At 35.0% G+C, this 25,435-nt stretch overlaps 2 protein-coding genes across 9 annotated transcripts in view; one reads left to right on the top strand and one right to left on the bottom strand.

The window, feature by feature from the left end:
* TRIM37 (tripartite motif containing 37) overlaps positions 1–25,435 on the bottom strand; it is a 162,281-nt gene that overhangs the window by 28,768 nt on the left and 108,078 nt on the right. For 3 of the 8 annotated variants that reach the window (XM_074319741.2, XM_088802115.1, XM_019736345.3), the window contains 3 exons: positions 13,227–13,353; positions 12,774–12,829; positions 8,266–8,321 (listed from right to left, as the gene is read on the bottom strand). In XM_074319741.2, coding sequence (XP_074175842.1) covers positions 8,266–8,321; positions 12,774–12,829; positions 13,227–13,353 — 239 coding nt within the window. Of the gene's footprint in view, positions 1–7,000; positions 7,051–8,265; positions 8,322–12,773; positions 12,830–13,226; positions 13,354–25,435 lie in introns of those variants that run through there. The other 5 variants (XM_074319745.2, XM_074319743.2, XM_074319740.2 and 2 more) reach the window with 4 other exon arrangements.
* PPM1E (protein phosphatase, Mg2+/Mn2+ dependent 1E) overlaps positions 1–25,435 on the top strand; it is a 125,309-nt gene that overhangs the window by 79,164 nt on the left and 20,710 nt on the right. Inside the window, exon 2 of the mRNA XM_019736354.3 lies at positions 24,320–24,438. Within this exon, the coding sequence (XP_019591913.3) occupies positions 24,320–24,438 (119 nt within the window). The remainder of the gene's footprint in view (positions 1–24,319; positions 24,439–25,435) is intronic.

Below are 25,435 nucleotides of genomic sequence, written 5' to 3'. Positions count from 1 at the left end.
TAACCAAGATAATGTATGTGTAGACATTTTGTAAAGAACCATACAAACATTTGATACTATAGACCACTAATTTTCCAGTTAACAGATTTCTTCAGTAATTGTAAGAACTGTCTGTATTCACTGGAAATTAAAGAGTACACCTGATGCGTGAGATTTTTTTTTCATGTCAGACCTAGAGTTTATTTTTATTGTAATTGTTGCTATTGTTGTCTATTTGTTTATGTTTGTTTTCCTAGATAGAGGATTATAGCACTTATTAATATAGCATAGTCTCCTGTTTCTTCCAGTCCATTTACTTCTATGACAGTTTTTGTTAAGGTGATGCCTAGAGGTGTTGGTTAAGGTTATAATTCAGCATTTCTATTAAGGAGACATCTTTCCAAAAACCATTTAAAAATAGAAAATAGCTCTCTGCAATCAGATTTACTCAGCTTGCTACCACTACTCTTCTTTTAACTTAAGTAGCACAGAACAAATTTTATAGTGACTTTAGAAGGGAAGCTATAGTAGTAAAGTAAAACGGTTTTGAACCCTGCCAAAGTGTCTACTGCCAATTACTTTTTCTCATGAGAATAATACATACTTTGCACCATTATGGTTCCTCTGCGAAAAAGAAAAATGTTTCACTACCTATCTTTTTCCTTTTTTTTTTTTTTTTTAATTTTTCCAGTTTTCGCTTACTGACCCTACCAGTTCATTTCAAAGTCCAATTGTAATTTTATTCTCTGGTACCTAAGGAGTAGTACTTAAAGAAAATTGTAGCAAATTATCCTTAGTCTGAATTTTATTTTACCATATGAGCAAATGCATTGTCCTAGATACTTTTCATATAATTTATGAAAACAGTTTCTCAAATCTTTCTCAGTATCAAAAACCAAGTTGCGATTCTCATTTTGTCCCTAGTTGCTATATTTTGTTACTTCCCCATCAGCATTCCTATTTCTTTTCTTTTTTCCTTCCCTAAGTTTATTTTGTGAATTTAACAGTGGGGAATCCACTTGACTGTGCTCACAGCAGGTAATAAGTGCCATGGTAGTCACTGGATTGGTTTCTTCGGATGGTTAAATAATAGGGTAATTAAGTTTTTCTGAAGCTGCCAACTGTATTGGGGGTTTGGAGCATGTTTAAGGCTTATTTAAAAATAGTTCCTTCAGAAGTGAACTATTTAACTGGTAGAATTCCTAAGGGCATATTCCTTTCTCAGGTAGAGATTACTTAGACTGGAATTTGTGTCAAGTAGAAGAAAATCCTCTTTCATGTAAGGCTAGATTTAATGCTGTACTACCTCATTCTGATTTATAATGTTTAATTTATGATTTTTAGTGATGTGCTTTTTACCTACTATAAATTCCCTAAAATAGCTTTTTTTTTTTACAAACAACATATGCTTTAAAAATGAAGGGTTTTAAAAAACTGAATAAGAAACATTTATTCAGATACTTTTAAAGACTCATGATCTTTGCTTTTTGAACCCAAAATCTAAATCTAGAAAAAATACAGAAAGGACATTGTTTTTATGAGCTGCAGTTATAAGGTCTAAATGTTATTTAAATAAACTGGGATGTTGGTATCTTTAAGACCCCAAGCATTCTAACTGAGCCATAAATAAGGGCAGAGCTATCACCACTTCTAGTCAACATAGTACAGGTAACCCCCGTATAACACAGTTGTTAGGTTCCTAAAAAATGCCATGTTATGTGAATCCGTGTTATACAAAACAAAGAACTAGTACAAAAAAGGGGGTTCGGTTCCAAAAATTAAAAAAACATACTATTATATTTTTATAATTAAGAGAAATGTCTTTATTAAAGCAATTTTCACCAAAAGTATAACATATTAATATGTATTAGATAATGTTTTTTTTGTCATCACTACTAAGCTTTTATTACATTCTGTGTTGTTCGGGGATTTCCCTAATTTTGAATGAGATATCTTTTGCTCTTAAAAGCTCTTATTATGCTCCGTGTTGTTCGGGGATTTCCCTGATTCTCAAACCGTGGTACAGTGAAACCGAGTTCTAGGATGCTGTGTTGTACGAGGGTTTTCCTCAATTCTTGAACGGTGTTAGAGTGAAACTGTGTTATAGAAATGCCGTGTTATATGGGGGTTACCTGTACTGTGCACTGTCACCACTTCTTTTCAACATAGTACTAGACATTCTAGTCAGAGCAATTAGGCAAAAACAAAACAAAACAAAAAAGCATACAAATTGGAAACGAAGAAGTAAAATGATCTGTTTGCAGATGGTATGAGCTTAAATGTAGAAAACCCTAAGGATTACACACACACACACACACACACACACACACACACACACACACCTGTTAGAACTAATAAATGAATTCTGTAAAGTAGCAGGATACAAAATCAAAATGCAAAAATCAGCTGTATTTTCATACATGAACAATGAACAATCTGAAAAGGAAATCACAAAAACAGTTCCATTTACAATAGCATAAAAAAGAATAAAATGCTTAGGAATTACCTTAACTAAGGAGGTGAAAGACTTGTACAATGAACTACAAAAAATTGCTAAAAGAAATTAAAGAAGACATATTAATGGGAAGACATCCCATGTTCATGAATTGGAATACATAATATTATTAAGATGTCAATACTACCCAAAGCAAAATACAGATTCAATGCAATCCCTATGAAAATTTCGGTGATTTTTTTTTGCAGAAATAGAAAAACCTATTATAAAATTCATAGGGAATCTCAAAAGACCCAAAATAGTAAAAACAGTCTTGAAAAAGAAGAACAATACCAGAGGACTCACAATTCCTAATTCAATAACATACTATAATGCTATTGTAATCAAAACAGTGTGGTACTGGCATAAAGATAGACATAGACCAATGGACTAGAATAGAGACGCAGAAGTAAACCCTCAAATATATGGTCAAATTATTTTTAACAGTGTGCCAAGACCATTCAATAGGCAAAGGACAGTCTGTTCAACAAATGGTGCGGGGAAAACTGGATATACACATATAAAAGAATGAAGTTAGATGCTTACCTAACACCATACACAAAAGTTTACTCAAAATGGATCAAAGACTTAAATTGAAGACCTAAAACAGTAAAACTCATAAAAGAAAACCTAGGGCAAAAGCTTCATGACATTGAACTTTACAGTGATTTTTTTGGATATGACACCAAAGGCACAGGCAGCAAAAGAAAAAATAGACAATTGAACATGATGAAAAAATTTTTAAATTTGCATCAGAATACACTATCAACAGAGTAAGAAGGCAGCCCACAGAATGGAAGAAAATATTTATAAATCATATATGTGATAAGGGATTAATATCCAGAATATAGAGAGAAATCCTGAAACTCAACTGAAAAACTGAATTCAAAAATGAGCAAGGGAGTTGAATAGACATTTCTTCAAAGAAAATATACAAATGGCCAATGAGCACATGAAGAAATTCTCAACATCACTAATCATTAGGGAAATACAAATCAAAACTACAATGAGGTACCACCTCACACTCACTAGGATGTCTACTATCAAAAATAAAGTAGAAAATAACAAACGTTGGTGAGGAAATGGAGAAATTGGAACCCTTGTGCACTGTTCATAGCGATATAAAATGGTACAGCTGCTGTGGATAACAGTATGGCAGTTCCCCCCAAAATTAAACATAAAATCACCATATGAACCACAATTCCACTTCTGGGTATATACCCCAAAGAATTGAAAGCAAGGTCTCAAAGAGGTATTTGTACTTCCATGTTCGTAGCATTTTTCGTAATGGTTAAAATGTGGAAATCAAGTGTCCATCGACAAATGAATGAAGAAGCAAAATGTGGTATATACATACAATGGAATACTGTTCAGCCTTAAAAAGGAATGAAATTCTGACACATGCTACCACACAGAGGAAACTTGAGGACATTATGTTACGTGAGATAAGTCAGTCACAAAAAGACAAATATTGTATGATTTCATTTATATGAGGTACTTAAAGTAGTCAAAATCATCGAGATAGAAAGTAAGAAAGTAGAATGGTGGTTGCCAAGGGCTTGGCGATGGTGGGAGTTATTATTTGATGAATATAGAGTTTGAGTTCTACAGGTGAGAAGAGTTCTGGAGATGGATGTTGGTGATGGTTGCAAAACATTATTAATGTATTTAATACCACTGAACTGTACACTTAAAATGGTTAAGATTGTAAATGTTATGTGTATTTTACTACAGTAAAAGGAAAATTTTTACAGACGATAGGAATAGAGAAAGCAGAGAAAGCAAATACAGATTACTCTTTCAAATTTGGTTGTAATGGGCAGCAGAGAAATGAGATTTTGGCTGGGGAAGTGAAATGTTGGTCGACAAACTTGTATTTTAACATTGGAGATACTTTGTATTATTGGAAATGACTTATAGAGTGAAAATTGATAATGTGAGAGAGAAGACAATTGCAGGAGTGATATTTTTGGTTGTTCATAGTGGATGGAATCTAGTAGATACAAGTGGGAGAGACAGCATTAGGAGCGTGGACACTTTTACCACTGTAATAGGAAAAAGGACAGAGTTCCTGGGTACAGGTGCACAAAGTTTGGTGATGGGAGCTTATGTGACTTCTAATCATTTCTGTTTTCTCAATGAGAATTAGGAGCAGGAAGGAGGAGAGAGTTCTTTGATTAAGAAAAAATTGTGTAAGTTGTTAAGCAATACGAAGGGCACTCTTAAAGTTCGAGGTCATAAATTCAAGGATGACACGTCAGTATGTTGAATTTCACTTCGGTCACACTCAGCTGTTTGGGTGATGGCTGGAGTAAGGAGAGAGTTGGAGTTAACCAGGATTTTACAAAGTGAGTTTGGCAGGGGATAACAGATTTGAGAGTTTATGCAAAAGAGTGTTTGTAATGGTGGAACAGGGAAGGAAAGTAGTGAAGATTGTAGGGAAAATGTATTAAAGGTCCTGAGAGTTAAAATTGGTGAAGTTCATGTTCTATGGGGAGTGAGTTGGAAAGATAGGAGCTGGTAGGTGGAGTGTAAGATCCCTGAAATGGATGCTTTGAAGGTTATTTAGTTATTAGTAGTGACATGGCCTGGAGGAGGATCGTGGGACTGAGTTGCAGTGGAGGACCTGAGATGTCTGAGCGTTAGAAAGATCATCTGTGTAGACACTGAAACCACGCAGTTTTTAAGAGTTGTGGTAGAAAGAGACAGTAGGTTTGCTGCTAAAATATTCAAGTAAGAGGACGTGAAGGTTTGCTGAAGATGCTAATGGTCGTGAGTAGTGAATGAAATAGCCTGATAGTGTAAGTTTCAAAGGGTTTTTAGGAAGAAGGTAGGTGGCCATGAGGAACAAGGAAGATACCTAACCTACCTCAAAGCCAGATGATTTAAGGGATGAAAGAGAAAACTGACACTCCTGAGAGGGCTCCGAGGAAAACAATATCTTTTCAAGGGAGTCAAGTATTGGTTAATGTAAGAAGGTGAAAGGAATGGGATGATCAGGGAAGAGGCTGAATACAGGAGGTTTGCTGATGACAGACCTTGAGTTCCAGAGAGCACAGGGGAAGGGTTGGGTTGGGGAGGTTGGGCAGGAGGGATGTGAATTTGGATCCGTTTATGGGACAAACAGAGCTTAATGGAGATGAGAGGCTGTGATACATGTATGAAAGGCTGAATTACATGTATGCTTATATATTATATATATGTTTTTATATATGTTATTTAAAAATTATAATAAAGAAACACAAATATTAATGTAATAGCCTTAGAGCCCACAACCAATTAATTGTGCTGCCAGATTATTTTTTGTGTTTCCTTTTATCTCCTAATAAACTTTGCCATTTCTATGTAATTAATCAGTAGCTTGAGATTTTAGGAGAAGCCGATTTTTAAAAAACTGTTGCCATTTACATGGGATTTGTGGAAATGGATTGTCTTAATTAAAACATAACAAAAACAAAGTAGAGGAAAAAAGCAAGATCTCCATGCTGATATAAGATTGTAATAGTACCTACAACTTCAGATTTAAAGTGTTTAAGTTAATTAAAACAATCTCATTTTCAAACAGAATTGACTTTATAATATGTACATGTTATAAATTCAAATGTATAAAATAAATGTGTACTTAAAAACAAGTTATTAGGATGATGCAAAAGTAATTGCATTTTAAAAGGTTAAAAATCATTGCAAAAACTGCAATTACTTTTGCACCAACCTAATACTTAAATTGTAAGATGAAAAATAAAACTTGATTTTAGAAACATTGACTAACATTGAATCAGAGACTCTGTGCTTTGTTTCTTTTTTTTTAAAATTCATTTCAGGTGTACAAAACAATGTAATAGTTAGACATTTACACCCCTCACAAAGTGATAACCCCCTCCCCAAATCTATCGCCCCTCTGACATCGTGTATATCTATTACAATTCCATTGACTTGATTCCCTATGCTGTACTCCATATCCCGTGACTATATATATATTACATTATAGTTGACATACAGTATTATTCAGCTTCAGGTGTACAGTGCAGTGATCAGGCATCTACACCGTCCATGAAGTGGTCTCCCTAATAAGACGTGCCCATCTGACACCCCACAAAATCTTTACAACATAATTGATTATATTCCCCAAACTGTCTTTCATATCCCCGAGGCAATATTGTAGTTACCAATTTGTGCTTTCTAGTCCCCACCCCTCACCCTTCCTCCCACTCCCCTCCCATCTAGCAACCATCAGTTTTTCTCTATATCTCTCAGACTGTTTACTTTGCTCATTTATTCAGTTCTTTAGATTCCACATATAAGTGAGATCATATGGTATTTGTCTTTCTCCGACTTATTTCACTTAGCATAATGTTCTGTAGGTCCATCCATATTGTGGCAAATGGTAAGATTTCATTCTTCTTTATAGCCGAGCAATACGCCATTGTATAATTGTACTTACAGTTTCTTAATCCAGTCATCCACCGATGGGCATTTCAGTTGTTTCCAAGTCTTGGTTTTGTGAATAGCATTGCAATAAACATAGGGTGCATATATATTTTTTCAAATTAGTGTCTTGGATTTCTCTGGATAGATACCTAAGAGTGGAATTGCTGGGTCAATTTTGTTGATTTATTGATGATAGCCATTCTGAGAGGAGTGAGGTGGTAGCTCATTGTGGTTTTTATATGCATTTCTCTAATAATTAGTGAGGTTGAGCATTTTTTCATGTCTTGGCCATCTGTCTGTTTATATGTCTGTTGGCAAAAAAGAATGTCTCTTTTTGTCCTCTGCCCAGTTTTCAATTGGGTTGTTTGTTTTTTTGGTGTTGCGTTGAATGAGTGTTTTATAAATTTTGTATATTAACCCCTTATCAGATGTATTATTGATAAATATCTTCTCCCATTCAGTAGGTTGCCTTTTTGTTTTATTGGTGGTTTCCTTTGCTGTGAAAAAACTTTTTAGTTTGATGTAATCCCATATGTTTATTTTTTCTTTTACTTCCCTTACCTGAGGGGATACATCAGTAAAAATATTACTTAGGGAAATGTCTGCAAATTTACTCCCTATATTTTCTTCTAAGAGATTTATGGTTTCGGGTCCTACATTTAAGTCTTTAATCCATTTTGAATTTATTCTTGTATATGGTGTAAGGAGGTGGTCCAGCTTCAGTTTTTTTGCATGTGTCAGTCCAGTTTTCCCAGCACCATTTATTAAATAGACTGTATTTACCCCACTGTAAATTCTTGCTTTCATTGTCATAGATTAAATGATTTGTGCTTTCATTTTAATGTCTTAAGTTACAATTTAGTTTTTTAAACCTGATCTAGATTTATCAGAATTGTATGGACTTCTGATAAATAGCTTTGCTTTTAAATGTATCCATTTTTATACTGTAGAGATAAATTACTTACTGACTTTTAAACTAGCTTATGGCATTTTCAGTCTTTCGGCCTCCTGTAGCTACCTTTATAAAAATAGTTAAGTAATGGAGTCCTTGGTGAAGTGTTTGAATTGCAGTTTTTCCACCATTCTCAGTTTCCCAAAATAGATACATCAGGTGCCTTTGTTACTGTAAGAGTGTCACCTCAAATTAATTCTTAGTTTAACACTGAGTAATACTTTTCTATCTTTAGAAGTCTCTCACATGTATCATTTATCAAGGTTATACTTTGAAAGATTATTTTATAGTTTGATGGTAAACAGCTAAGGTTAAAGTGTAGAATACAGATATATAGACTCTAGACAGGAATACCATAATTCCACGCTTCATGAATGTATGAATTGAAGTACAGTATGATGAAAAGACTTACTCTTTTGAGTCCTAGGAATTAGCGAAGTCCAGGGTCTTAAAGAAGTTAGTCTGGAACTGAAAAAAAAAAAAAAAAGTAAAGTAAATACCAGATTTTAATATGAAAGTACCCTACCTACACCATTAGTATTATACCGTATTATTTTTCTAGAGCTACTGTAACAAAAGTATCAACAGAAATTTATTTCTCACAGTTCTACAGGCTAGAAGTCCAAGATCAAGGTGTTAGCAGGGTTAGTTTCTACAGAGACCTTTCTCCTTGGCTTGTGGATGGCTTTCTTCTCCCTGTGTCTTCACACGGTGTTCCCTCTGTGCCTGTATGTGTCCAGCTTTCCTCTTCTTATAAAGGCATAAATCATATTGGATTAGGCCCACCCTAATGATCTCATTTTAACTTAATTGCCTGTTTAAACACCCTATCTTAAAGTTCAGTCAAATTGTAAGATATTAGAAGTTACTTCAACATACGAATTTTGACAGAACACAGGTCAGCCCATAACACATACTAATACTGATACTGATTCTTCAGCTAGGTAAAATTTGGCCCAAGGTTTGTTTGTTTGTTTTTAAGTTATTATGTAGCACTTGCTGTGCTAAAGGAACTAAAAGTGAAAATTCCTAAAGGTGTATTGGGGCATCTTCCATTGACTTACCATGAATATAACTTTGTAGAAAGCATTTTAAAAGATTTTTAAAGAAACACTGTATTTGTTTTAAAAAACAAAGAAAGCCATATTTTACTATAAAGTCATATAAAAGCATGCTATCTTTGTAAGGCTACAGTGATGAAAATAGTATCTCTTTTTGGTGGAACCAGTTTTAGGTATACACACTTTTTAATTTCACTTACCCTCAGTAAATTTTCCTTTACTATATCCACAGTCCTCTGATAATGAATTTACTAGTTTAATAGTATTATATATACTTGTAATTCTATAACATTTCTTGACATGGATTGCTGTTGCCAAGTGCCATTATTAAATATTTTCCTTGTTTAGGTCATATTTTCCCTTGATGTGACCACCTGAAACAATTTATTTGTATGAAATGGTATCCTCTATTATCTTTTCTATCACTTTAGAATCCATTCATGACATTAGTGGATATTTCTGCTTTAAACCCAAGATTATTAGGGTATTGAATATCAAGATATTATCAGAGTTATCAGATTTTACTTAGTTAAACAAGTGTGACTTGTTTTTCTGTGTACTTGGAAATACCAAACTTGTATGACCATGTCCATTAATGTAGGTGTAATAAAAGATTGTCACTTAATAACATGTCTGATTTTTGAAGTAGAATTGCTTTGTCTGGCACATACAACCAGAAATTTTTAAAAAGGCTGTAAGTATGGAAGAATTTACTCTTCATATTAGAAGCAATCTGATACTGTTATCAGGACTACTTAATATCTGAAAGAAATTATTATGTTTATTATATATTATTATATTACTATTGCTTATTATATTATCTCAACTCTAAAAAAAGGATTTGATAGCAAATTAAATCACAATATACCCACCAGAATTGATAAAATTAAAGAGACTGACACCATGATAAAGAAGATGTGATGTATATACACAATGGAATACTATTCTGCCATAAGAAAAGATGAAATACTGCCATTTGTGACAACATGGATGGATCTTGAGATTATTATGCTAAGTGAAATAAGTCAGACAGAAAAAGTTGAGAACGGTATGAGTTCACTTATATGTGGGATATAAATCTGAAGGTAACAAAGGAACAAGATAAACAAATAAAGAAACAAAAACTCAGACACAGACAACAGTTTAGTGGTTACCATAGGGTAAGGGGGTAGAGGGATGGTAGAAGAAGGTAAAGGGGGTCAAATATATGGTGATGGAAGGAGAACTGACTCTGGGTGGTGAACATATATTTTTTAAAATAAATGAACACATACATAAGATGTTCATGTAAAAACTAAAGTAAGGACCCAAAATTCCGATAACATGTTTCCAATAGCACTATGTTTTTGGTTAATTTAGCAAATTATCTTGTATCTCTGTTTTCTCAGTCAGTAGAATCTGAATAATTATTACCACACCTGTTCTTGGGATAAACTATAATAGGCATACCTCATGTTATTGCTCCTCAGTTTATTATGCTTCACAAGTATTGCATTTTTTACAAATTGAAAGCAAGACGTCTCCACCAGCAAAAAGATTATGACTCGCTTTATTGTGATTCTTGCTTTATTCTGGTGGGAGCCAAACCCACAATATCTCCAAGGTATGCCTTTATACTCTTAAAGGTTTACAGTATAGTTTTCAAAACTTACAAACCTGGGTTTAAAATCTAAACATGCAAAATAATGAAACTATACTGCTATCTGTCACCATGTACCAAAATTAACTCAAAATAGATAAAAAACCTAAATATAAGACCTGAAACAATAAATTGCAAAGAAGAAAGCATATGTACTAAACTTATGGACCTTGGGTTTAGAGAGGATTTTATGAATTTGACCTCAAAGGCAAGGGAAGCAAAAGCAAAAATAAATGAATGGGATCATATCAAACTAAAAAGCTTCTGCACACAAAAGAAACCATCAACAAAACAAAGAGGCAACTAACCGAATGGGAGAAGATATTTGCAAACAACATCTTTGATTAGGGGCTAATATCCAAAATGTATAAAGAACTCGTTCAACTCAACAACAAAAAACAAACAATCCAATTAAAAAATGGGCAGAGAACCTGAACAGACACTTCTCCCAAGAAGACATACAAATGGCCAAATGATAGATGAAAAGATGCTCAATTTCACTAGCTGATAGGGAAATGCAAATCAAAACCACAATGAGTTACCACCTCACACCTATTAGAATGGCTATTATCAACCAGACAAGTAATAACAAGTATTGGAGAGCCTGTGGATAAAAAGGAACTCTCATACACTGTTGGTGGGAATGTAAATTGGTGGTCACTATGGAAAACAGTATGGAGGCGCCTCAAAAAAATTAAGAATAGAATTACCATATGACCAGGCAATCCCTCTTCTCGGTATCCACCCCCAAAATCAGAAAACATTTATCCTTAAAGATACTTGTACCCTTATGTTCATTGCAGCATTATTCACGGTCGCCAAAGATACGGAAACAACAAAGTGTCCTTTGATCGATGACTGAATAAAGAAGATGTGGTGCATATATACAATGGAACATTACTTGGTTATAAGAAAAAATGAAATACAGCCTTTGCAATGATAGGATGGATCTTGAGATTATCGTGCTAAGCGAAATAAATCAGACAGAAAAAAATTGAGAACCATGACTTCACTCATATGTGGGATATAAAACTGAAAGCAACAAATAAACAAGACAAACAAACGAAGAAAAACTCATAGACACAGACAACAGTTTAGTAGTTACCAGAGGGTAAGGGAGGAGGGAGGTTGGTAGAAGAGGCTAAAGGGGGTCAAATATATGGTAACAGAAGGAAATTTGACTTTGTTGGTGAGCACACAATGCAATATACAGATGATGTATTATAGAATTGTACAGTTGACACCTATATAAATTTATTTATTTATTTTAATTAAAGTTTATTGGGATGACAATTGTTAGTAAAGTTACATAGATTTCAGCTGTACAATTCTGTATTACATCATCTATAAATCCCATTGTGTGTTCACCACGCAGAGTCAGTTCTCCTTCCATCACCATATAGTTGATATTTATTAACCAATGTCACCCCCAATAAATTTAATTTAAAAAATAAAATGTGGCTCTATTAACTTCTGTAATCATCAGTTTCTTCGGCTGGAATTTCAGGTACGTTCTATTTCACAGTGCCATTGTGAGAATGAAAAGAGATAAAAAAAATGTAAAGAATTTAGTACATTAGGTGGCATGTAATAAGAACTCAGATTGTAGCTACACTTATCATTTTTCCTGAAAACAAGATACAATTTTGCTTTTAATATTATTGTATTCAGAATGTTTATGAAACAGGTTATGACTTAAATTAATATTCAGTAATAGTAACATGGATTACTAGAACCATTAAATAGAGTTCTATTTCTAATTGTTTCAAAGGATAATTGTGCATCATTTTAGTAAAGCCCCTGCTTAAGACTGGTCAATCATTTCGAAATATTCGTTGAAGTAGATAGAGTTCCTATTAAACAGCCATACTTACTTTTGAAATTTAAATGCATTATCTCTCAGTGAGAGGGACTAAAGTCTCTAATGAAAATGAGGCCTCAATATAAACCAGTTATCTGAGTTGACAATAAAAGTGTAAATATGACCATAATTCCTGTTTGCCAATGGATAACACCTGTTTACTGATACTAGCCCAAGTTTCATGTAAGAACTCAGCATTGTTATGTGGAATATTCTTTTGTAAATGTATTGATTTTCTACTCTTAACATTCTTTCTAGGGAATTAGGGAGTAACTTAAACATACATATTAATAAATCAGAAAGACAAAAGTTTCTTCATTCAGCAGATATGTACTGGTCACTGTGTGCTAGGCACTGACCTGGGCATGGCATCGATGACCCATCGATGGGCATGGCAGACAAAAACATCTGTGGTCTAGTGGGAGGAGGAGTGGAGACATAAAATAAACAATAAACATAATAAATTCATATAGTATACTAGAAATTGATAGAGGCTATGCAGAAAGGAAAGACTTGCAACACAGTGAGAGGCATTGCAAGGGCAGGGAGAAGAGGAAGAACCATCAAAGGAGATTGAGAAGACAGAACTCTGGGAGTAACAGGAGAGTATGATGTTCTGGAAGCCTAGAGAAGAAAGTGTAATAAAAGGAATATCAGCAGTCAGATGCTCCCAAGTGAGTCAGACCTGAGAACAGACTGCAGGATTCGGCAACAGGAAGGTCACATTGGTGATGCTGACAAGTTTCAGTAAGCTTGTGCTGTTTAATTCTTTTTGGTCAAGGAGGAAAGAGGACAAGAAAAATAGTAATTACCTGCAAAGCTCGCTTGTTTTTGTGGTCTTGTGGCACTAGTGGTAGTTTGATCTCTGGTAAATGTTTAGCATGTAGCTTGCTAGTCACAGAAAACTTAGCATATTGTTGGTCTTGCTTGAAGGTCAACCTGGCCAGTGTGAACAAATGAGTGCTAAGGTTACACTGACAGCAGCCATAGGGAATGAGATTTGTGTTGTGAGAACCCCACGCCCAGAAGTGTAGGAACTAGTCATTTGTAGGTACCACTGTTTTAATTCAGAAAAGCTAAGAGAATCCGTGGTGTGTGGGCATCACGATCCGTTGGCTCCAGGTGGTGTTCCTAGAGGTTGCTATAGAAAAAAAGAAAAAAGCTTAAAGGGGAAAATGCAGTCCTCTGTTTAGTCCGCTGAGAAAAAGAATATAAGTCAGGTGGAGAATTTGCCTTCTTTATTCTTGGTTTAATGTGTTACTCTAGATTTAGAATACATATGATTAACTTGGGGAGCAGCAGAGGGGGTGATCGGAAATTCAACATTGAAGTGCTGTCCCCCTAGCAAGGGCATGCCGATAGCACCGGCCCACATGTGGGCTGAGATGAGGCTGCTCTGCATGAGCCTCTCTCAAAATTAACTAATGGAAACATCCCACCTTCAGAATTGTTATTACCTTAGCAATGCTTTGCCAAAACGGCTGCAGCACAGCTGTGGGGGCTGCGCTGACGCCCACGTTGCCAGTGTCAGGAAGGATGTACTTTTAAACCTCTAATTTATCTAATGATGTCTTTAGTGATTTGTGTAGGTTTGGCATTGTGATGAAAATGCTTCCTGGCTTGGTTTATAACAGTTTGCAGTCTTAAAATGTATTTTGCCTTAATATGCACGTGGAAGATACTCAAAAGTCAACTTGGCAAAAGGTCTGACTAAAATACTATCCTGTCCATCTAACAGAACTCATCCACCCAGTATATTTGAAAATGAATGCAAATTAAATGTGTTTTTATGCTGGAATACTCTATTATGGTTTTTGCTCTATAAACCGAGACGGCAATATGTAGTGCTGAAAGAGAGCCAGCTTTCATATTCATTTACAACCTGACTCCTTGCCTTTTCTCTAGTGGAAAATGTATATGTCAACTATAATTGAAAAATAAATTTTAAAAAATAGAAAATGTGGATTGGACTCATGTCAGCCTAAAGAGCGGAGATAGAATAATAAGCTCTTGTAAATAAATAATCTTGAAGAGGTAGGAAATAGTACTCTCTTGTTTGAAATATAAAATTTCATAACAAGTTGGCAAAAATATGAAGCTTAATAGACATGTCTCTTTAAGAAAACAAGCTATATAAAATCTGAAGGATTCTTTCCTAACGAATGGATTCAGTGCAAAGATTGATTACATTTATCAAAATAAATATACATTCACCTTCTAAAAATACACCTAATGCATAAAGCAGAGTATTCCCATATTGATTATAAAAGGAATATACAGAGTTTATTTCCATTCTGCTGGCCTATGTGAAAACATTTGTTTGGATCTGAAGTTTGTTAATTTATACTTTAAAACTGCTTTTGTTCCATCATTCAAATTCAAAATGATATTTGGAATAGAATTATAGAATTAGAATTTTAGACCTGGAAGAAACTTTAGAGTTATTTTATTACAATTTCTTGATTTTCCAGTTGAGGAAACTGAAATCCAAGATTTAAGCATCTTTTCTAAGGATGCAAAACTAGAATTAGAACTCAGCTTTCTAACTCCCTGTATTTCTGGATAACCTGTCTTCAACAAGTTCGTTGAGTAACAATTAAATGATAAATTGGCAGAAATTTTAGGTTTCCCCCAGTGTGCAACTATATATGTCCAGGCTTCAAAGTCAATAATGATCCCTAATTGTCTTCATCATTAAAAAAAATTCTTGTAGCAACAGAGAAATCACAGTGTTTAAATTACTAGCTAAAGTGATTTCTGAGTGACTGAGACATCTATGTATATAAGCAATAGTCTTTAATATCTATAGGAAACAGCCAAAGCAATCTTGGAAAAGAACAAAATTGGAGGTGTCACACTACCTGAAGTCAAACTATAGTACAAGGCTATAGTAATCAAAACAGCATAAAAACAGACAGATAGATCAATGGAACAGAACAGGGAGTCCAGAAATAAACACACATCTATGTGGTCAATTAATTTATGACAGAGGAGGCAAAAATATACAGTGGGGTAAAAATGGTCTCTTCAATAAGTGGTATTGGGAAAATTGGACAGATACATGCAAAATAATGAAACTAGACCACTTTCTTACTTCATATACAAGAATAAACTCAAAATGGATTAAAGACTCAAATGTAAGACCTGAAGCCATAAAACTCCTTGAAGAAAACATAGACAGTAAACTCTTTGGCATCGCACTTAGCAATATATTTTTTGATATGTTTCCTTGGACAAGGGATAAAAAAGAAAAAAATAAACAAATGGGACTATGTCAAACTAAGAAGTTTTTGCACAGCAAAGGAAACCATCAACAAAACAAAATGACAACCTATTAATGGGAGAATATATTCACCAATGATACATCTGGTAAGAAGTTAATATCCAAAATATATTAGGAACTCATACAACTTAACACCAAACAAACAAGCAAACAATCTGATTAAAAAATGAGCAGAGGACCTGAATAGACATGTCTCCCAAGAAGACATATAGATGGCCAATAGACATGAAAAGATGCTCAACATTAATCATCAGGGAAATGCAAATTAAAACCACAATGAGATATCACCTCACACCTGTCAGAATGGCTATCATCAATAAATCAACAAATAACATATTGGCGCGGATTTGGAGAAAAGGGAAGTCTTATGCACTGTTGGTGAGACTGCAAACTGATGCAGCTGCTACGGAAAACAGTATGGAGTTTCCTCAAAAAACTAAAAATGGATATACTATACGACCCAGCAATTCCACTTCTGGGTATTTATCCAAAGAAATCCAAAACACGAATTCAAAAAGATATAGGAACCCCTTTGTTAATTGCAGCATTATTTACAATAGCCAAGATATGGAAGCAACCTAAGTGTCCATTGATAGACAAATGGGTAAAGAAGGTGTGGTACATTTATACAATGGAATATTACTCAATCATAAAAAAGAATTTAATCTTGTCATTTGGAACACCATGGATGGAACTAGAGGGTATTGTGCTAAGTGAAATAAGTCAAGAGAAAGACAAATACCATCTGACTTCACTTATATGTGAAATCTGAAAAACAAAAACCACCAAACAAAACAGAAACTCACAGATTCAGAGAACAGATTGATGTTCACCAGATGGGAAGGGGTTTGGAAGGATGGGTGAAAAGGTAAAAAGGATTAAGAAGTACAAATTACCAATTATAAAACATCACGGGGATGTAAAATACAGCATTGGGAATATAGTTAATAATATTGTAATAACTATGAATGGTGTCAGATGGGTACTAGACTTAACGGGTGATCACTTTGTAAGGTGTATAGATGTCTAATGACTACGTTGCACACTTGAAACTAATATGATGTTTTATATCAACTGTAATTGGAAAATTAATTGAATAAAAGATACCTAAAAATATCTATGGGTAACAAAGACTCATATAATAATAGTAATAATTCCTGCAAGCACTGTAGGTGATAGTAATGCTAGGGGCTCTTCTGTGACTTGGCCCCATTGTGAAATCTACGGAAATCAATGCTCATCTCGCGCATGAGAAATGAACATGCTCAGTATTGAAATTTGTCTTCTCTATGCTGCTCCACTCATTGTGATGGGGGTAGTTCTCATAATGATTGTCTTCGTCCCTTTGAGCTGCTATAACAAATTACCATAGACTTATAGGCTTACAAACAACAGGAATTTATTTCTCACAGTTCTGGAGGCTGAGATGTCTAAGGTCCAGGCACAGGCAGATGTGGTGACGAGTGAGGGTGTACTTTGTGGCGTATAGATGACTATCTTCTCCTTATGTCCTCACATGGTGTAAAGGGCGAGAACACTTTTTTATAAGGGCACTAATTCCATTCACGAGGGCTCAACCCTCATGACCTCATCGCCTTCCAAAGGTTCCAAATCCAAACACCGTCACTTTGGGGATTAGAATTTTAGCACATGAATTTGGGAAGTGGTGGAGGGATACTCTTTCAATCCATAACAATGATTGAACATCTTCATCCTTAAATACTGCTCCCAGATATACTGTACGGCTGTTTACATGTCTAATTTGGGAAAAGACTGATTTAAAATAAAATAATTTGTGTAGATACTGACAGATACTGAAGGTCATTAGAATGCAGTTGTATTTTTAATAATTCAAAAATCTTCTACTAGGCATGTTTTGGGCTGTGGTTATTTTTGAAATGGAATTGAAGAGTCAAGATTGACCTACCCAGATAAATGTTTTGAGGATAAAGATGACACTAACGAATGTGAGCAGCAGGGAGGAAGTCAGAACATTCATGGATCTCAGTTTTATGTATTTTCTGTGTGTCTGAAGAATATCTATTGTTAGCTTAAAGCAAAACCCGTGCTTTGTTTACAGAGTTCAGTTTGTGAAGCTTAATAGAGCCTGATTTTTGCTTTACAATATATAACATTGAGAAAGTCCATATACATAGAAATTCAAATATGTATTCATGTATTCATTAACATAAATAGCTTTAGTGAAATAGAATGTTTTGTTTATGTAACTAGAACTAAAAATTAAAACTAAATGGACCCCTAATTAATGGTATCTTGACATTGTTCAAACATATTTATGCATATAGTTTATGACAAACATAAAATTAGCAAGGATTTTATTTCTATCTAGGAATATGTAAAGTCTGTACTTTGATACCTAAAACAAAGTAACAAGTTGGTATGGAAACACATTTCCTTTTGTTCTCAGGATGTGAATTACTTGAAAATAGCACCTCAGATATGTTATATTTAAATAGCAAAGTCTCATTCTTGGACTGTATTTGAGGGGCCTGGAAAGATTAATTTGACTTTGAAAGAGCCAGTCCCCAAAATGACACACACTGCAAAAGTTGAAAAAGTTTCTAATCACACTCTACTTCAGCAATGTTCTCAATATAATAACATTTGTAACCCCCGTTTTCCAAACTGCCATGAGTTTTGGGCCTCCTCTGAGATTTGCTATGTAATACATTTGCCTAACTTTAAAACCTTCTGTATCAGGATTTTTCAAGCATTGAATGAGAAATGATGAACAAAAAGCAGTTTGCTATATGTTATCATCATATTTGTCACTCCTGGTAATTCTCTTTTATAATGACAAGCTTTAATGATAAGCTTTTATTTGAGTTGTATCAAATGCTCTCTGATGTGACTGTTTTAAAATATATTTGCAATTCTGATTTTTTCTTTTTTTTACAATTACTTTCAATTCAGAGTCAAAACCATCAGAACTTATTCTGCTAAAGTGTTATAGCTTTCTGACATGTAGGAATAGCTGATGTGGGTGAGGTGTCTAGCTTGATGTTTTATATCTAACTATTAGTCAGCTAATCCTCCTCCCTACTTCACTGAAAATATTTTCATTCTGTCTGACAAGTAAAAAAATTACATTAACTGTGACTAAAAATGTATTGCAGATGACACATTAATGAGACTGATGGTTCTTGCTTTATACTCTAAAGTTTTCATAGTCTTACCTTTGGTGAACCTAGATCCAGCTAGTTTAACAATTACACAAAAGATTTTGTAACTCGGGGGGAAAACAATTACAATAAAGGTTTTTCAGATAATTTTTTAATGTAAATTTTAAAACAAAGAAAAGGACCAAGTAAATGTTATAACTATATACTAAAAGTCCACTTAGGCAAAATATTTGGATGTGTCTAGTTAATCAAAATAAAGCATGATTGAAAGGTAAAGACAAGCAATGTTGATAAGGAGTTTAGGTCTATGAAGGAAAATTTTGACTCATAAGGAAAAATTCAGTTAACTTAGCATGAAAGGAGAACTGATAATACTGTTTATAAAGCATTTGGATTTCAAAGGATGCCACCAATTTGTTTCATAATTATTAAAGGGCAGTAGCTTTCAAAAAAAATTTTTCATCATAATCAGGATTCAGTATATACTTACATATCTATGTATCTGGAATACTTTGCTTACCTCAGGTACTCTATTTCCTTTTCAAGAAAATGCTGGTCACAATTCATAACTTGATTTTATTACCCACTAATGGGTCGTAACCTACAATTTGAAAAATACTGATGAACAATAAAGAGAATTTTCCAATTTTTTTTCCCCCTTAGGGACTTAGAATGTAAACATTGCCATTCTGTTTCTAAATCACGCACTTCTTGGCCTCACCTAAACCTTGTTATCACAAAAATTGCACCAGCTCCGAAATCATACAGACGAGCATTCTGTTCTCAGACTAGAACATTCTGTCCTTCTAGGTTATGTGCTCAAGTACTCCCGCTACAGTCCTTTAATTACATTTAGACCACATTGATTTGCAACTCATGTCTGTTCTTTCTTAGCCAACAGTCCATGGTCGAACATTGTAATCATATCCTTAAAAAGATACTCAATTGCCATGTCTCTTCTTCACTTTATAGTACTTACCTTGCAAAACCCCAAATCTTGATAAACTAGATTATTCTTTTCCCATGTTCCAGCACATGAACACAGATGGAGAAAATCATACAACCAGAAAGACTGGTTTCACTTAAACATTGTCTCCAAGTTCCAATAATGGCACGGCCCTGACAGTCCTACTGCTTTCTGCTATGACTATTTCATATCTACTCTCTCTTCACCCCTCCTCTCCCATGTGCTTTCTCCCCTCACCACCCAGTTGATGATCTAACCCAGTGGTTCTCAACATGTGGTCCCCAGACCAGCAAGCAGCTTGAACATCATATGGGAACTCAGTTAGAAATGAACGTTCTTGGGCCCTACTCCAGGCCTACTGAGTCAGAAGCTACGGGGATGGGACCCAGCAATCTGAGTTTTAACAAGCCTGCGGGTGATTCTGATGCATGCAAGAGTTTGAGAAATACCGTGTTTCCCTGAAAATAGGACCAGGTCTTATATTAATTGTTGCTCCAAAAGACACATTAGGGCTTATGTTCAGGGGATGTCACCCTGAAAAATCATGCTAGGGCTTATTTCCCGGTTAGGTGTTATTTTCGGGGATACACGGTACTGATCTAGCCTCATACTTCATTGAGAAGCCATTTTCTGAAATGTAAGCTCCAAAGTCAGGGGTCTTTGTCTCTTTTGGGGCCTATATATCCTGTGCACTAGAACAGTGCCTGGAACAGTCTCAATACGTTATTGTTGAATCAAACCATTAGATTGGAACGCCCTTATTTTCCTAAGAAATCTAGAAACCTACCTGCATCTGTACCCATTTTCTTCCTTCGTTTTCCAACTAAGGAAATGTGCCTCATCCTAGCAGGGCTCAGTATTTCCATATATAGATTGGATCCCATCCCTCTTTGCCTTCTCAAGAACTTAGTTCCTTTGGTCCTCTCCTCTCTCCTGCATTATCTATCAATCTTTCTTTACTAGGTCATTTCATTTAGTACAGATTCTACACCATTCTAAAACAGCAACAAACTTTCCCTGTCCCCGTATCCCCTTCCAGTCACTGCCACACCTCCTTGCCTCCCACTTACTAACCCATTCTAATCTGATTTTCACCTCCACTATTCAGTAATTCTTGACGAAGTCAGTGACTTTTTAAAACATCTTGTTTTATATAATTCACATACTGTAAAAGTTACCCATTTAAAGTGTACATGTACAATTCAGTGGTTTCAGTGCATTCAAAATTGTTTACCCACCACTACAATCTAAGATTTAGAACATTTTCATCCTCCTAAAAAGAAACCCCCTACCCATTAGCAGTTCCTCCCTACTCACCTCACCCCTCCGCCCTAGGCTACCACCACTCCTCTACTTTCTGCTTTCATATAAATAGAATCCAATTTGTGGTCTTTTGCGACTGGCTTCTGTCGCTTACCATGCCTTAGAGGTTCATCCACGCTGTACCATATATCACTACTTCATTCCTTTTGTGGCTGAATAATACTCCATTGCATGAATATACTGCCTTTTATTTGCCTGTAGCAGTTGATGGACATTTGGTTTTTTCTACGTTTTGGCTATTTTGAATAATGCTGTTATGAACATTCCTATAAGAGCTTTTGTGTGGATTACGTTTTTATTTCTCTTGAATATATACCTGTGAGTGGAATGGCTGAGCCATCTACCAACTGTGTGTTTAACATTTTAGGGAACTGCCAAAGCAGCTGCACCATTTTATATTCCTACCAGAAATATGTGAGAGTTCCAGTTTTTCTACTAGTCACCAACACTTGTTATTACCTCTTTATTATAGTCATTCTATTATGGGTGTGAAGTGGTATCTCACTGGTTTTGATTAGCTTTTCCCTAATGACTAATGATATTTTTTTCTTGTGCTAATTGGCCATGTGTATGTCTTCTTTGGAGAAATACCTATTCATATATCCTTTGCCCATTTTTAAATTGGGTTGTCTTTTTATTATTGAATTATAAGAGTTCTTTATATGTTCTAGATACCAGTCCCTCATCAGATATATGATTTTCAAATATTTTCTACCATTCTCTGAGTTGTCTTTTCATTTTCTGGATTATGTGGCATATTTTTAATTTTTACATAGTCTAATTTAATTATTTTTTATTTTGTTGCTTGTGTTTTTAGTGTCATTATTTAGGAAACCCATTGCCTAATTCAAGGTCATGAGGTTTTACTTCTCTGTTTTCTTTTAAGATTTTTATAGTTTTACATTTAGGTTTATGATCCATTTTGAGTCAATTTTTGTATATGGTTTAAGAAGAGTCTAACTTGATTATTTTGTATGTGGATATCCAATTGTCCCAGCATCATTTGTGGAATAGACTATTCTTTCCCCATTGAATTTTCTTGGTACCCAGTCAGTGATGATTTACATGTTATTAAATTCAATATCCATTTTTCCCCCTTATTTGACCTTCCAGCAATATTGATGTAGTTGACTATTCCCTCCTTCAAATATTCTACTCTCTTGGTTCTCCTTTCGCTTATCTTGCTATTTCTTTTCAGTATTTATAGATTCCTTATCTTCTACCAAGCTTTTAAATGTTGAGTTTCCAGTTACTATGACTGTGTAATAAATTAGCACAAAACTTAGTAACATAAAACAATCATTTATTATGTTCATAGTTTCTTTGGGCCAGGAATTCAGACTGGACAAAGCAGGGTCAGCTTATTTCTGTTCCATTTCTGTCTTTCAGTCTGGGCCCTCAGCTGACTCAGGCTGAGGACAGGTATGATGTGAAGGCCGCTGATAATATTGACTGGGAGCCTCAGTTCACATCCACATGAGCCCATCCATGTCCGGGGGACGGGGCGAGAGGGAAAAGAAGAGAGAAGAGAAAGCCAGGGGGAAAGTCATGTAGTCTTTTATGACCGAAGTTCAGAAGTCACACAGCATCACTTTTGTCTTTTTTTTTTTTTTTTAATCAGTCTCACATTCAAAGAAGGGGAAACAGATTGCCTCTTTCTGTGGGATGGTAAGGTTCTTACAGGGTATATGGGACCAGAAATATTGCTGTGGCCTTTAGAAAAAACCATCTGCCAGTCTGTTCTGGCCGCACAGTTCACATCCTTCCCACATGCAAAATACACTCACATCCTCCCCCTCAAATCTCCCAAAGTGTCATCCCTTTATGGCATCTGGGTCAGGCTTGAGGTTCAGGATCTCACTGAGCTCAGGTCCAGGTGCAGATTCCATGGGTACAATTTCTTGACGACAGCACCTTGAATGTAGTTCCACTTGATTTGAAAACTTGGGGACTAAAAAGACAAATCATCTTCCCCCTTCCCCACCACTACCCAACATACAATGGTGAGGCATAAGCTTAGCTTCCTGTTCCAGGAGGGGGAAAACAGGAGACACATAGAAACCCCTGGTTCAAAACAATTCTCTTTTTATATTCTCCCTCTGAGAGCCATTCTGTTTCCGTAGTTTTAAACACTATCCATAAATTCATGACTTCCGAATTTCCTAAAATCTGAGCTCCACACTCGAATATCTCATTAACCACTGGACACCTGCACTAGGCTATCACACAGGTATTTCCAACTGAACATGCTAAAATGAATTCTTGTTTTCTATGTAACCCCTTTTCCTCCACAAACCTGTTCTTTTCCTGGTTTCTCCATCTAGGTGAATGATGCCACCACTCACCTAGTTAGTTGCTCAGACCAAACCCCAAACCCAGGACGCAGCCTAATTCTCTTCTCCCTCTCTCTACATCCAATAATCAGCAAGTTCTATATTTTCTTTCTCCAAAATATACTTTTTTACATGGTTCTACAACAATCTCCTTATTGGTCACCCTTCTACATTCTTGCTCCCTTCCAATTTCCTTTGACACAGCAAAGTAATATTTTAATTAATGTCTGGTTATGGCATTCTCTTGCTTACAGTCTTTTGTGACTTTCCACTGCACTGAGTAAAACCTGTATTCCTTACTATTCTCTAAAAGGTCCATATAACTGACCTTTGCCTGTTCCTCTGACCTTATTCCCTGCCATTTTCTCCGTCACCCACTACATCTTCTCTGGGCTTCTTTCAGTTCCTCAAATATACCGAGCTCTCAGAAGGGTCTGTACACATGCTATTTTCTCTGCCTGAAACATTCTCTCCCAACTTCCCACCCCCACATACCTGAGGCTTTCTCATCCTTCAAGGTGTGGCATTCTTGACCATTCTAAGTCTGTACCTACCCCCTCTTATTGTCTATTATTGTATCCTGTTTGTTTCCTTTATAAAACTTGTCCCAATGTTGTTATATCCTATGTGATTACTTATTTATCATCTATCTTCCTAAATAGATCATATGCCCGACTAGGTTAGGGCCTATATCTGTGTTATAAGCCTAGCACATAATATGCACTCAATAAATGTGTTGAATATTGTTTAAAGGTATAATTTTGTTTTGAGATAGTATGTTAATAATAATAATAATAATGTTGAATGTATTATTTCCTGATTCTTACTGAAATAGCCTTTTATTTTTCTCTTCCAGTAACTGCCCTTCCTTTTTGGCTGCTGCTTTAGCCAGAGCCACATCAGATGAAGTCCTTCAGAGTGATCTTTCTGCACACTATATCCCCAAGGAAACGGATGGCACAGAAGGGACTGTAGGTGAGTACCTTTCTATATCATTGGTTTGAAAATATAAAAATCTACTCATGTGTAATGACACACAGAAAATGTCTGCAAAATACAAAATCAAATTATGGCTGATTTTATGGTGGTATCAAGAGAAAAAAATGCAAAAAAATTGTTTTTTCAAACTAATCAATAAAAGGAAAAAAAGAAAAATACAAGTATATTTTGAAAATATGTGAAGGTAATTGGAACAAGAGCTAATCATAACAGGATGTTATCATAAATAATATCTAGATAAATGGAAAAAGTAAAGTGAAAGATGTGAAGAAAACAGGAAAGATGAGTGAGTGATGAGTGAGGGGAGACAGTTTAAGCAAAAGTGTTTAAAATTTTTAGCTTACCTTTAAGAATCCAAGTAAAAAATCAGATATAAAAATTCAAGAAATCAGTTGTAACAAAACTTCTCATTAATTATATTAAATTTTATATCAACCAATAAATAGAGCACTTTATGACAGTCAGACATGTGATTTAATTGCATGGATCATTGTATTTCTTTTATCCAGGCAAATTATGAGGTTTTATTTATTAAGGAAGGCATATTTATTAATGTATTACTTATACATATTTGACACTCTAAAGAAATACCAATTTTGTAAAAAATATGAAATTACTACTAAAACTGTTTAAGGAATTTTAATATTTCATTCTATTTGTTCTATTTTAAGCGTTTACCTTGAATTATGGTGCATAAGGAGCAAAGCATCTATTAATGAATTAGAGTAGCTAGATTCCAGAGAACCTGAGGCAGATACAAATATTCCTGGTCTTCCTTTATGTCTCTAGCTCATTTTTGGCAGAAAATGGGCAAGGAAGGAATTCCTCTGCTTGTTTTTACTGAGAGTAATTGATTCACTTGGAAACAAATTATTCCAAAGTCACGCTGGATGGAATCCTGCTACAAAGCATTGGTCTTTCCTCTGGTACTGGTGCATGAAGTAAAAGCCCTGTAATGAAAAGATGAGGGAGA

Source organism: Rhinolophus sinicus, chromosome 12 (genome assembly GCF_057876585.1).
Source record: "Rhinolophus sinicus isolate RSI-liver-muscle chromosome 12, RSI-T2T, whole genome shotgun sequence".
Taxonomy (NCBI): Eukaryota; Metazoa; Chordata; class Mammalia; order Chiroptera; family Rhinolophidae; genus Rhinolophus; species Rhinolophus sinicus.
This window is presented reverse-complemented; position numbering and strand designations above follow the sequence as displayed.